The sequence below is a fragment of the Neolamprologus multifasciatus genome, chromosome 9 (assembly GCF_963576455.1).
Source record: "Neolamprologus multifasciatus chromosome 9, fNeoMul1.2, whole genome shotgun sequence".
Lineage (NCBI taxonomy): Eukaryota > Metazoa > Chordata > Actinopteri > Cichliformes > Cichlidae > Neolamprologus > Neolamprologus multifasciatus.
In genome coordinates, this window is record NC_140447.1 from 15,015,950 (window position 1) to 15,029,214 (window position 13,265).

General features: G+C 38.5%; 1 protein-coding gene across 2 annotated transcripts in view; it reads left to right on the forward strand.

Moving 5' to 3' along the window:
- The window catches only part of cntnap2a (contactin associated protein 2a), a 389,684-nt gene that overhangs the window by 181,983 nt on the left and 194,436 nt on the right, over positions 1 to 13,265 (forward strand). For both annotated transcript variants that reach the window (XM_085173176.1, XM_085173177.1), the window contains exons 4-6: positions 5,211 to 5,358; positions 12,114 to 12,166; positions 12,847 to 12,997. In XM_085173176.1, coding sequence (XP_085029302.1) covers positions 5,211 to 5,358; positions 12,114 to 12,166; positions 12,847 to 12,997 — 352 coding nt within the window. The remainder of the gene's footprint in view (positions 1 to 5,210; positions 5,359 to 12,113; positions 12,167 to 12,846; positions 12,998 to 13,265) is intronic.

Sequence of the window (13,265 nt, forward strand, 5' to 3'; positions counted from 1 at the left end):
AGTGTGTGGGAAAAAAGTATTGGTATGAAATGTACTAGAAGTGTTTTTCATTTTTCCTTAATAATGTATGCAAAGCAAAGAAAAGATTCAATTTCCCTTTGTCACCAATTCTTTGGGGGTCCATTTTAGCAGGTAAAGCCATTTAATTGGCGACCGAACTAACTATCTGGCACATACGGATACAAAATGAGATCCTTCTGAACTGTTCCAACAAAAGACTATAAAGAGTCTCTGAAGCAGCTAATCTTGTCTTTGATGTACAGAAATCAACAGAAGTGCACATAACAATGGAAGGACATACATTTGTTTTAATCAAACTTTCAGAGTTGCAGTGCAATTCACTGTTCAAACTTGTAAAGCAAGAAATGTGTTGCCAAAAACAGACATGTCAGAAAGTCTATATAAACAAAACTAGGGGACAAACATATACAAGGATGTACAACTAAGAAAAATATTATTACATTTCTAAGCATAAATCACCACTGAAGAGAAAGAACTAAGACAACAAAACGTGAACAAAAATATGATTGAAATAAAACAACAAAAAACGATACAAAAAATACAAAACCATTACAGGAAATAGCACAGATCAAGTTCCTCATTCAGCTCATTGAGCCCATCTGGAGCTGCAGACTCAGATCAAAAATCCATTAGCTTCTGCCTGCAGCAGAAGTTGGTTGTGGTCCTCACCCCTAGTGGGATACTTGATTGACTGTGTAGCCCAGAATTTTAATTCTGTCAGCAAGTGGTCACGAAACAGTAAGAAGAGATTTCCTATTGAAGCTTTGTGGTATGTGTGTGTGTTGTGTGTGTGTGGTGTGTGTGTGTGTGTGTGTGTAGCACGGTATACTCTCAAGGGTGTTAGGCACATGCTGTAGTAATTTAACACCCAGCCTACTTAAAACATTTTAAAGATTCATGACTTCAATTAAGCATTACTAGAATTTGTCCTATTTTCCTGGCACAGACACAGCCACCCACAGGGCTTCACAGAAACACAAATTTCTCTATGGTCCTTCTGTTTTGTCTCGTACACTTGTCAATAAAAACAAAAGACCAGACCAGGCCGGACTGATTTCCCCTGCCTGTTTGGAAGGAACATACACACACACACACACACACACACACACACACACACACACACACACACACACACAACACACACACACACACACACACACACACACACACACAATAGCCCTGACTCTGGGCTGGTCTAACAAAGAGTCCTGCAGCAACAAGCAAATGCCAGAAAATAGCTTTCACTTGTTGTTTCTCAGTATCTAGAGATCTGTTCTCTGGAAGGGCCCCTCTCTGGCTGTCAAAACGCAGACACGCAGCACAAACAGAAATATGCTCGCACATATACAGACTGATTTTCAGTGAAACAAAAAAGAGAGAGAGAAGAGACAGAAAGGACAGATGCTCATTCAGGAAATGAAAACATGCAGCCAGGGAAAATAAGTAAGCGGGTGAGGAGTAGCAATGAGGGAGAGCTTTTGAGCAGTTAGATAATGGGCGTGTGGAGAATTTTGCCAGGGTCTGTTTATGGGAACGAGCATGCCGACGTGGATGTCTATCTCGTATACAAGTGAAGTGTGTTTGTGTATGTCAGACAGAGCAGACCACAGGGGTATTTTTTTGACCAGCTGTAGGAAAGTGATTGGCTTGTTCTTTCTTGAATGACAGCCCCTGTGCTCCAAATGGTCAGCACAGAGACTGGCTGGTTCTCAGCTCCCCTCATTATTTTCTTTTCCAAGTCAAGATTTCTTTCATTGCTTTTCTCCCACTGATCTCATGGACTGCTGAAATCATGCGTGTGTCCTTTACTAACTTACACTGTTTTTAACATTCCAAAGTATTATGCACATCCTCACAGAACTACATAAAATAGCAGTAAATAGTTTTCTCAAGTATCAAGTAAACCAACTAATCTAACATTAACTGTACATATCACTAACATACATACATAGTAGGCAGAATCATGCAGAAGTATGTGCAACTCTGCACGCATGCACATAGCAGCTAGTGAGTAAACTCTGAAATTTGCTTCAGGCACTTTGTGGCCTTTGTTGCCGTAAATTACCTCAGTTCTTGATTAAACAAAACGTCAAAGTGTCTAAGCTCTAAAGTTGCTTATAAAACACGCACACGTGCACACACCTCAACATAAACTGTCACACAGGCACGCTGTATGCAGTCACACACATATATTTCCAATTACTCATTGGTTTGCCGCTTAATGATTTGACTTTGGAGTAGAGGGAATTAAATGGTTCACTAGGCAGACTTTTGCAAGGTGTTCAGCATCCACAGCTTTTTCCTCATCTTCATCCTCCTCTTCTCTTCCCTATCCTGCCTTCTGCCCCCCGCTCTGCATAGTAATGCCTTTGAATTGAGCTGTTCATTCAGCCAAGCACAGATAAGTGTAGAAAGCGGGATGAACACAATAGGGAAATAGAGGGGGGGAAAAAAAGAGGGTGGGGGGATTGAGCTTTGGGTGAAGAAAAAAATGGTTTTGTTCTCGCTCTTTTTCTTTTTTCTTTTTCTTTCTCTGGTATACCTTGACAAGGGCAAGGAGAGGAAGGTGACAGCTGGACAAAAAGGATTTGAAGTCATCTGCATGCAGCCAGAAAAATTGTCAGAAGATTTTTTTCCTCTTTCATTATTTTATACCCAACGATGAGGTGATCTTAACAGTGACGTCAGGTTTTAACATTTCATATTTGCTTAAATGGCAAGGTGGTGCATTGGCAGTCTGTATCTATATGTGTGCATGAATGCTTGTGTGTGTTTATGCAGATTGTAGATATAACTGTCATTGTGCTTCATATCAGAAGCCAACACTACAGGCAGTTTGGAAACAGAATACTGAAGGACAAACATGCAATAGAGAGCACAGGAGAAGAAGCTTGAGAAGATTTAACAGCAAAAGAAAAAGATAAGGGTTAGAGGGGAAGAAGCTATTGTAGAATTGCACAAACAGCTCCAAAGAGTAGCACTAGCCAAGGTGAATAAAGGAATATCTCAGTTGTGGAGACATTTCAGACTACCAGTGTTTTGATGATGCAGCATGCAACTGTGAATTGAGCTCAGCGCACATTGTTTGAAGTCATAACAGGCTCCCCGAGTGCTCAAAGTTACCAGTGCTGTGCTGATTCAAAAACCTCCTCTGGTATTAACATCAGCACAAAAACTATGTGACAGGAGCTTCGTGTCATGGGTTTTCATGACCTAGCAGCTACTGTCCATGTAATCTGTAGGTACTCCAGTACTTTTTTTTATATAGTGAGGAAGCTACTTTAAAAAGTACCAATATAAGCAGCAATTACACCTGGCGACTTCCACCTAATTGCTATGATTTAAAAGAAGAGACAAAATGCTGTTTCCAGTCAACTTGCTTTAAAAAGCAAATTTAATGTAACTTTAAGGTTTGCATTGCTGAATCATCAGTTACCAGTCGTTGCACAAGTTAAACAGTATTGTCTTTTACATGATCAGAGTGGCTGCTTGATGTGTTGCCTAGCCACTGATGGATGTGTCCAAACTTCCTGCAGAACCACGACAAATGCATTTGTGAGATTTTATGTCTTTGGGTGTAAAAGCCATACCTCTAGCAGGAGCATAACTATTAATGTGCTTGCTGTTTTTATTTATTTATGTATTTACTTACTTTTTTATTGGTGACATACATACAATACTACACTGCAACCTTCTCTTTCAAAAGGCATACTTTATTTATTCCATAAACCTTTATGGAATAAATAAAGATTAAATATGAAACTGAGAGGAATTCATTGATAATAGAAGTACTGTCCACTCCTTCACTACAGTGGAAGTTCAGTAGCTCTGAGCTAAGTGTGAACTCTTGACCATTTCCTCCTTTTGCAGATAGCATATCTTCAGGGGTACATTCTTGGGTCACTGAAGAGTCAGCTTAAAGCAGACTGTCTGTGCAAGTTATTTTTTTCCATACACTCACGCTCTGCCCTGCCCACTCCATGTCTTATCTGAAATAACACATGGCTGTCTAGTGTCTTGCTCTCTTCTAGTTACCTGCTAGGCTATTAATGAGGCTTCTCCCCAGTGGTGTGTGCCGACTGCTCTGTGCATGTGTGTGTCAAAAGTAATGCATGGGGGAACGGGGTTGTGTTGTGTGTTTATTTCAGACAGCAGAGGAGAATGCACAGAAGTGAAAATAGTTCAGGGACTGTGGTGAGGTGGATTAGTGGGCGGTTAGAGGTTCTCCCCGTCATGTATCAGGTCAAGTGAAGGAAGAGAAACTAAGTAGGAGGAAAGAAAACAAGAATGATGTAGTGAGAAGAGGAGATCATTTTGCCTCTTTTACTCGTCCAGTGAGATTCTATAGTATTTGGTGAAGTGAAGGCCATCCTTGTCTCGTTTCTCTTTTCCATGTAAATACAATTTATTTTTTTAGTGGGTGGTAAAGACTCCAGTCAGTCACATTTAAGTCAAAACAGCAAGGGGGGAATGCACTGTCAGGAGATGTGCTTCGGTAGCCTGTCATTGAAATCTGACATCAAATAATTATGCTTACAGCAAAACATTGGAGAGCAGCTCGTGCTGTCAAGCCATGATGTGTACAAAACACCCAGCACATGTTCAGTCATGGAACTGCAGCCACACTGGGGCTATGCAAAGACATTTAAGATTGCAAATAAATAAGACATTTTAATTAGGCATCACTGCAATCTTAGAAGCGTTAATTAGGCATTATTTGCTTTTCAAGATGCCTTTTTTTTTCAAAAGATGAGTTTTAAGACAGTATACCAGCTGTGTGGAACAAAGTGCTAATATAGCAAAGAACTGTAAACCTCATCAGTTACAAAGCCTCTATTACTTGTTGGGACACATAAATCAGTCTAGATATGAATTGATGTGAGCAGGGAGTTTCTTAATGCATACAAAGCTTAATATGCAATTTACTCCTAACATCCCCTACGGTTAAACTGTCCTATGGTGGGCATATTAGATATGTAGACTCATAATTATTTTGTATGTTTTGTGAGTGAGCACCTTCAGGATAGGATGTGGTGAGTGGAACAAATACTCTTGTTCTGAAGTCCTGAAGCTGCTTGTTTGTCTTCAGGCTTGTGGCTTTGATGTATTTAATTTGTGTGTGTGTGTGTGTGTGTGTGTGTTTGTGTTTCTCTCTATGTCTGTGTGTATATGAATGATTATGTTCATAGGCTTTCTCTGGGAACTCCAACTCAGAGAGTGCAGTTCGCCATGAGCTCCAGCAGGGAATCGTGGCTCGCTTCCTTAGGCTCATCCCGTTAGACTGGAGCGAGGAGGGACGGATTGGTCTGCGAATAGAAGTTTACGGATGCTCCTACTGTGAGTGGAGATAAACACACACGCACACACAAAGACACACACAAACAGGTTTGGAGAACACCTGCAACGTCTCTTTTATATTTCTCTTACACACACGGCTAATCTAACACCTGTAACACCTTGAATCTTCACACATTATTAGACAGAACAATAATCAAAGGTGGAGGCATTCATTTGCATATTAATTGCTTTACAGTCACTTGGTTGGTCTGGAATCAGCCGTATCACAACACTCAGATACAACAGCCGTTTAAAGAAAGCAGATAGATTCCACTCCTAAGTAAATATACTCCTAGTAGCCTCACAGGTTTTAAACATGTGCAGCCTAGCACTTAGCATTTCAAATTGTGGATCCATGTGGAGAACCTAATGATGGTTTGTCAGCTCCAATCAAGGCACAATGGAGCTATTTCTGCATGTGAATTAAACACAATCCCAGCATGAAAGCCTGCCACAATACATACATGCACAAATAAAATCAATTTGCAGCAATATGCAGAGCACGGCTGCAAACTCGCAAACATGTACAGATACACAAACACTCATACACTGTCTCTCGCTTTCTAACAAATGCATCATCCAGGGAACTGGCTCTCTTGCAGCCTCTTTGCCCTCATCCTATTAAAGGCTGCCAAATTGATTCTGATAACAATTTTCAATTAAGGCTCTGCATAAATTACTGTTATAAGTGACACACATACATCTTTCATTCGGGAGATGTGATTGCACTATGCGTGGATATGTTTGTGAAGGAGGGGGTGTGGGGGTGTGCGCGTGCGCGCGTGTGCGTTTGTGTGCGTGAATGCAAGGGCATGCGTTGTATTCCAGTCAGTCCTCGGTTCATTGATTATATTTCCCTTGTTTCATTTCCTTCCCATGTCAAAAGAAAAGCATGACAGTAATGATAAGGACCACGAGATGTGCTGCATATACACTTAACACATACAAATGCACACATGCGTGCATAGGTACTCCTAGCATGAGCAATGCAGCCATTCAGTTCATTTCAAGCTTATACACATTACTTCTCCCCACACATTTACAATCACACTTAGCTCATTTTGTTGGTATTGTCATTTGACTTTTCTCACACATCAATGGTGTCAGTGATCCTAATATGGAATTGCTGGGGCTTTGTTTTTACCTAAGACAATAATAGATAATGTATTTTGAACAGATCTGGTGAAAGAGCTAGCTTTAAAACATAATAGAATTGGAACAATATCTGAATGCAGTTTTCCAAATTTGGAAAAAGTCATAGTATTCCAGTAACACTCAGCAAGATATATTTCTCAAATTTAGCAAAAAAAATGTAGGAACAATCAATGACTTACATAACATTGGGCATGCTGTCAAGCACCAGTGGTTCTGGAGTTTTTGAGCAGGATGTGAAACATACCTTATGCAGCCTATACCCGCAAGCACTTTGAGAAAGAGGTTACCACTTTACTTTAGACAGCAGAAAAGTTAAATTGGGCTTGATCCAAACTCACTGTTTCACATTGGCAGTTCTCTGTGTGAGGGGCAGAGGCGAATGGTCAGACTGCTTTGAGCTGATAGGAAGGCAGCAGTATCTCAAATAACCACTTATTACAGACGAGGTATGCAGAATAGCATCCCCTAACATGTTGAACCATGAAGCAGACGGCTACAGCATCAGAGGACTACACAAAGAGCTACGAATAGAAGCTAAGAATAGGAAACTGATATTACTATTTGCACAGACTTACCAAAACTGGACAACAGGAGACCAACAGGTGGACCGTTCAGATAGCAGGGTCAGAATTTAATATAAATAACATGAAAACATGGATCCATCCTGCTTTCTTTTAAGGCTCAGGCTGCTGTTGGTGGCACACTTTAGGGCTCTCGGTGCCAACTGAGTATCATTTAATCACCACAGCCTACTTGAGTATCATTGCTGACCATGTCCATCCTTTGTGACTACAGTGCACCCATCTTCTGATGGTTGCTTCCAAAGCATATCTCAAAACTCAAATCCTCTCAAATTGGTTTCTTAAACATGACAATGAGTGCCTCCAATCTCTCTACCCTTGAAATTTTGAAGTTAAAGGCAGAGACCAGGTGTGAGATCCCTTGCAGTTAGTTGCTGTCTTTCAGCTTTGGTTAATTGAGAAAGCAATAAAATAAAAACAGGAATAAAGCACCAACAAGACAGTCTGGAGTCATTTTTTGACTGAACAGCAGTGAAGTGCAGCCCAAACCAGACAGGGAAAATTTATAATTTCTAAATGTATAAATGAACAAAAACATATTTACTTCATTTCATTAGCAACCTTGAGCAGCATACTTTTAAGGCTGGAAGCAAGTAACAAAATAATACATAGTGTATTAGCTTTTTTAAAAGGTAGTGCACGTGTTTCTCTCTGAAAACAGCATGCCAGCTCAAATACACGAGGGGAGGCTTAAAAATATGTTTATATATTTATGGAATAAGGGTGAACTCTTCTATTAGTGGGACGTGAGGAGAGTTCTTATAACATTTCCTTCTCTCATGTCAAATAAATAAACATTTATAGCACCAACTACTACGTACGTAGCTGGCATAAATTAAGACATGTTTTTCTGTGTTAAATTTGGTGCAATTTGCAGTAAATTGCCTGGCTGAACCTGATTGACTCAGGTTTGTGTGTTTGCAACATTGTTTGGTGAAGCAGACAATTTGTACACATCAACACAATCTCTATGCATTTATAAATAAGATGGAAATTAATTTCAAACCTTTGCCAATCTGTTTGAGAGTTAAGGCACTCAATCCAGCCGAGTTGGGCCAAGGAAGGTCGCCTCCCACCAGATGCCTTCAGACCAAAAGCGGTCACCCAAAGACGGGTGCTGCATGGTAAACCTCTGAGGAACAGTTGTTCACAGCAACTACTTGCAATTGATCCCACACAGGGAAAAAAATCAGTGGGGTCACTTCCAAACCACCAGCCTTATTTTTATTTCTAATCTGATTGAGGTTTTCACTAAATAACACTAAAATAAAAAAGAAGACGAGGAAGGAAAGCAAAAAAAAGAAAAAAAAAGAAACCCACTTGCTTGTCTCAAGGCCCAACTAAGCTCAGAGAGTTTGTGTTTCTGACAGATATGAATGTTGTCCACCACTCAGTGACATCTGTTTTGAGATGTATAATAAATGCAAAATAAGGAAAACACATGCTTAAAACTCAAGTATCAGCAGAAACACAGAAAAAGGGAAACACAACTACAACTACACATACACACACACTCCCTCTGGTCAGGTGCATCATCTTTCAGAGTTGTCTGTCATCTTTGTTTTGAAGCCTGCAGTGGTTCCTCGTGATTATGCTGTCACTGCTTCTTTCTTCAGCATTCAGTCAGAAAATGAGAACTCATACATTTGTCTGTTCATCTAGCCATCCTTCACTCCCTGACTCTTCAGTTACCCTAGAATCAGCTTCTTGTAAATGTTTTTCCTGCTTCCCAGCCAGAAGATGAAAGACTGGAGAAGTACAGTGTTGGGCAATGGCAGAGAAAAGAGGATGAAAACAGAAAGCACAAAAGAGAAGTAGTGGGAGGAAAAGGAGGCAGATAAATATAGATGTTATGTTTCCAGCATAATCACCAAATATGTTGGTTGTAGATGATAATTCTGGGTTCTGAAAATGTATGATAATTAAATGCAATGCCATATTATGACTCATCTAGGACTATGCAATAAAAGGCAGTATCTGTATGCATGTGTGTGGATGTGGTTGTGCCAGAGGTGCAAGCTGTAAAGGAGTCATGATTCACCGTGCTGTGGAATTTACATGCTCATTTCCATTTTGATTAACATAGGATCAACCGCAAATCAATTACTTCATAGATGAGTCGGTAAATAGTAGAAGCAATATTTGAGAGAAAGGGGAATCAGACAGAAACAGAGAGTACAAATTAAATTTTCCATACAAATGCAATCTCTTTCACAGCTGACTTCAACCCGTGGCTTTTTTTTTTTTTATGCCAAAGACCAAATCTGTTGTCAGTATGATGTATCGCCATCATAATCTGTAAAGGCTAAGAAATGTACTTATGGAGATTTTCTTCTGAATAGTATCTAATTCTAGAGTAAGCATCAGCTTAAACAGCATCATTCTGGCTCTCGGGCTCAATATTACATTAGAGTAAGCATGGGAGCTGCATGTATGATGTTGCAAATAAAACTTGCTTTCATGACAGATAAACAGCCTGAAACAATTATCTTTATTGGACGAAAGGAGAAAGTTACATCTCAAGTATTGTTTTCAAACCAACACAGATATGTGATTTAAAATGTGAATTAGTTTTCAGTGTTATGAAAGGGAAGTCAGTTTGTGTTTACCAGGAGAGAAAATTTCACATTGTCCAGAGTGCCACTAGAAACCATTGTCTCTGGCTCCTCCCAGCAACACCTGAAACAAGTTTCTACTAACTCGAATGGATACATTAGATCAAGAAACATTTTATACTATCAAGGTGAGGCTTGTGGCTCCTAGTTTGGTTTATAGTTAGTCTGATTCATCACAATAGCTTCACCTTTAAAACGATATTTTAATCTGTTAGAATGGGTTAAATGTTTTGCAAAAACAATAAATAGAATAAAAAAAAAATATTACTTTACTTAGGATTAAATTAAAATCTCTCTCCGCCCACAAACTCCACCTACACAGTCAGGAGTTGAGCAACCAGACTTGGCACACAGGTACGTCTTAGACCCCTTTAAGGTTCTTATCTATAGAACCATATGTTATGACATCATCATTTTGCCCAGCAGCCACCTACCAATGAGTGATAATAACGCATATTTAATATCTATGCACTCATAATACCCATCATATAATTTGAATTTCACAACATTAATGGTTAATTTATATCCGCAAAACTCATGCATGGTATACTATGATGTGTTCATGTTCCCTGGCAACCATTTAACAATGGGCAAGGATGCACCTTTGCACCTGTAAAACCTTAGAAAAGCATTGTATCATTTTAGTTTTGCAAGATTTTGTAGCCAGACAACATGAATTATGCATCTATTATTTCATCAAAATGTTGTAAAGCAACCACCTACCAGCAGCTAAAATGACTAATTTACACTGTTTACGCACCTGTATAATTTTAATTTCATGACAGTAACATCGCATTTATAGCCACACAACTTTAATTATGCATGCTATATTATGATGATTGTGATTATGTCATGTTGACTAACAACAACCTGACCATTAAAATTAAAAAACCAAACATTACTGTAGCAGGATATTTACAAGTTAATTAAATATATGCGTTCAGGCCACTGACAATTAGTTAGAGAACTGAAGCTAGTATTTAAGCAGTTGAAAAATGCATTATGTAGTTATACCTTAACATTTCAATGTCAAACTTAATTTTGTAGTTCATACTTTTTTGGCATTAGCATAATTATAAGCAACCATAAAACATTTGTATTTGCATTTTTTGAGTGTGCGCGCATGCATGCGTTTAATTTTTATTTATTTGATTATTTTATCCATGTTGATCCATATCCATATATGCCGACATATAAAACTGTTGGACACTGAAATACCACCAATGCCTGTACCATAAATGTGACATAACAAAAATCAAAGTGAAATGACTGAAGAAAGAGTGGAAACTAAAGACAGAACCAAGATAAATAACAAGTGGAGCAGAGTGGAGAGTAATGGAGAAAGATGAAATTGGAAAGAGTGGGGTGAGGGTGAAGCAGCAAAAAATACTGAAAGCAAGACAGCATGGGGTCATTTGAGAAGTTGGAACAAAGGGAACAGATGTAAGTTCCCTCAACTATTTATCAGGAAAGGCATCCTCAGTATATTTGTGTATTTCTGTGTTTTATATAAGTGAAAACCCAAGAAATCATATAAGATTGAGGGGCAGTGTGACTGTGCATCATTATCCCTGTATAGCTTTCCCTAGCTATGTTATCCGATCATTTCCTGTGCTCTGTTCTCTAAATTCTCCAACCAATCTTGCCACATATGTGTTCTCCACTAACCACTCGAACACTTGTCATGATGATAGTAAGACTGAAGAGATGCCTCAAGCACTGCTCTTTATTACTGAGCTCAAGATCTGAAAATCATCATCATTTCACTGCTTGTCTCTTTTTTGAGCTCCTTCACTTATACATATAGTATATACACACAGCATTTCTTTGTACTTTAACTTTGTTTAACATGACACTCGTGGCTTGAGTTCTCCTTGATTAAACCTCGGCTTACACTGAATCTGGGATAAGTTGGAGCTCTCAGCTCAGTCTGCATGCAGGTGTATCTGTGTGGCAGTTTTTAAATGTGTAAAAAAAGGCATATCATTTCTTTAATTATTGCAATTATTTTTAATCTTAATGTATAGCATTAAAAAGGAAACATGATTAATAGCAAGTGTGCCAGTAAACAAAAAATGTGTGTCAATTAGCCAACGTGTTCTTCCTACTGTGACATATAAAAATTTTCCTTTGAAAAAGTCAATTTGTGGCATGTAAAGCCAAATGCATATTAAGCCAGAAATTGAGCTGGCAATGTAATATCTAATTTAATTTGCCCTTTTACACGTTCATCTATTATTGGCGCACCTGTTCTTTTAAATATTACTGTCAGGTTTGAATTGAATGTATCTGAATGTTTGTGGTTTGTGTTTGTTTAAATAATAATCTCTCTCTCTCTCTCTCTCTCTCTCTTTCTCTCTCTCTCTCTCTCTTCCTGTCTTTTAATTCCATCTTCCTCCTTTAGGGGCAGACATCATCAATTTTGATGGGCAGGGTGTGATCTCATATCGTTTTAAGGTACCCAAATTTCAACTTCAGTAGTCGAATATTTAAAATTGGATATTCAAAGTTATTGGATTGGAATTGGATATTCAATTATGAATAAACTGGAATATAAAAAGCAATATTGACTCAGTCATTTCTAGAACATGGAGACTAGATCCTGTAATGAATTCTAGTAGAGGGTATTGGTTATATTGCGATCATTCCTTTGCTAGTCACATAAACTTATGGCAGTCCTTTAATAAACATTGGAAAACATATTTAACAGAGAGTTTCAGTATTTTGTTTGTCATCGTGTTTTATCAAGACTTGGGATCATATACGTGTTTAAAACTATTGCCCTTAAATAGAAGTCTTGGAGTCTGGATTCTTGTTAGTTGGTACACAGCATATAACTGCATATTATATAGGTTAGATCATAAAATCAAAATTAGAATGAAAAAATTCAAATGTATCACGATAAATTGGCATTTTTTATGAGAGCTATATATAAATAAATGGATGTAGATTTTGAACAAGCAAACAGAACACTGGGTAGTGAAAATTGTCTTGTTTTGTTACCAAGTATAAAAGTTTCTAAAGTGAAAAGATTGCTTTTCATTGTTTTTTACATAATGTTTCATTTTAATCTAATCAGAAATTAGTTACCAGTGTTGCAAACAATCACACAAAGCCATTGGTGTTTGCTAACACAGGTGAAGAAGATGAAGATCATTAAGGACGTGATCGCACTGAGGTTTAAGACGTCAGAAAGTGAGGGTGTGATTCTCCATGGGGAAGGCCAGCAGGGAGACTATATCACACTGGAACTCCGTAAAGCCAAGCTGCTGCTGCAGATAAACCTGGGTGGGTAACAAATAAATGCCACAGAGTTAGAAAAAGCAACTTTCTCTTGATGGTGATCCTTCTCCAACAGTGTTTAGGATTTAGGTCTTTACGGTATCAGCCTCAGACATGTCTTGCTTTACAGTGATGTTTAAACATGTGAGGATGTTTTGAAACCTCCATCAATGTGTGTCTATAAAAAGTAGCTGGGAAATAATGGAAATGAATTGGGATACAAAAAATAACACTTTGCTGTGCTTTGATGGGATCAATGGATATACTGATGGAG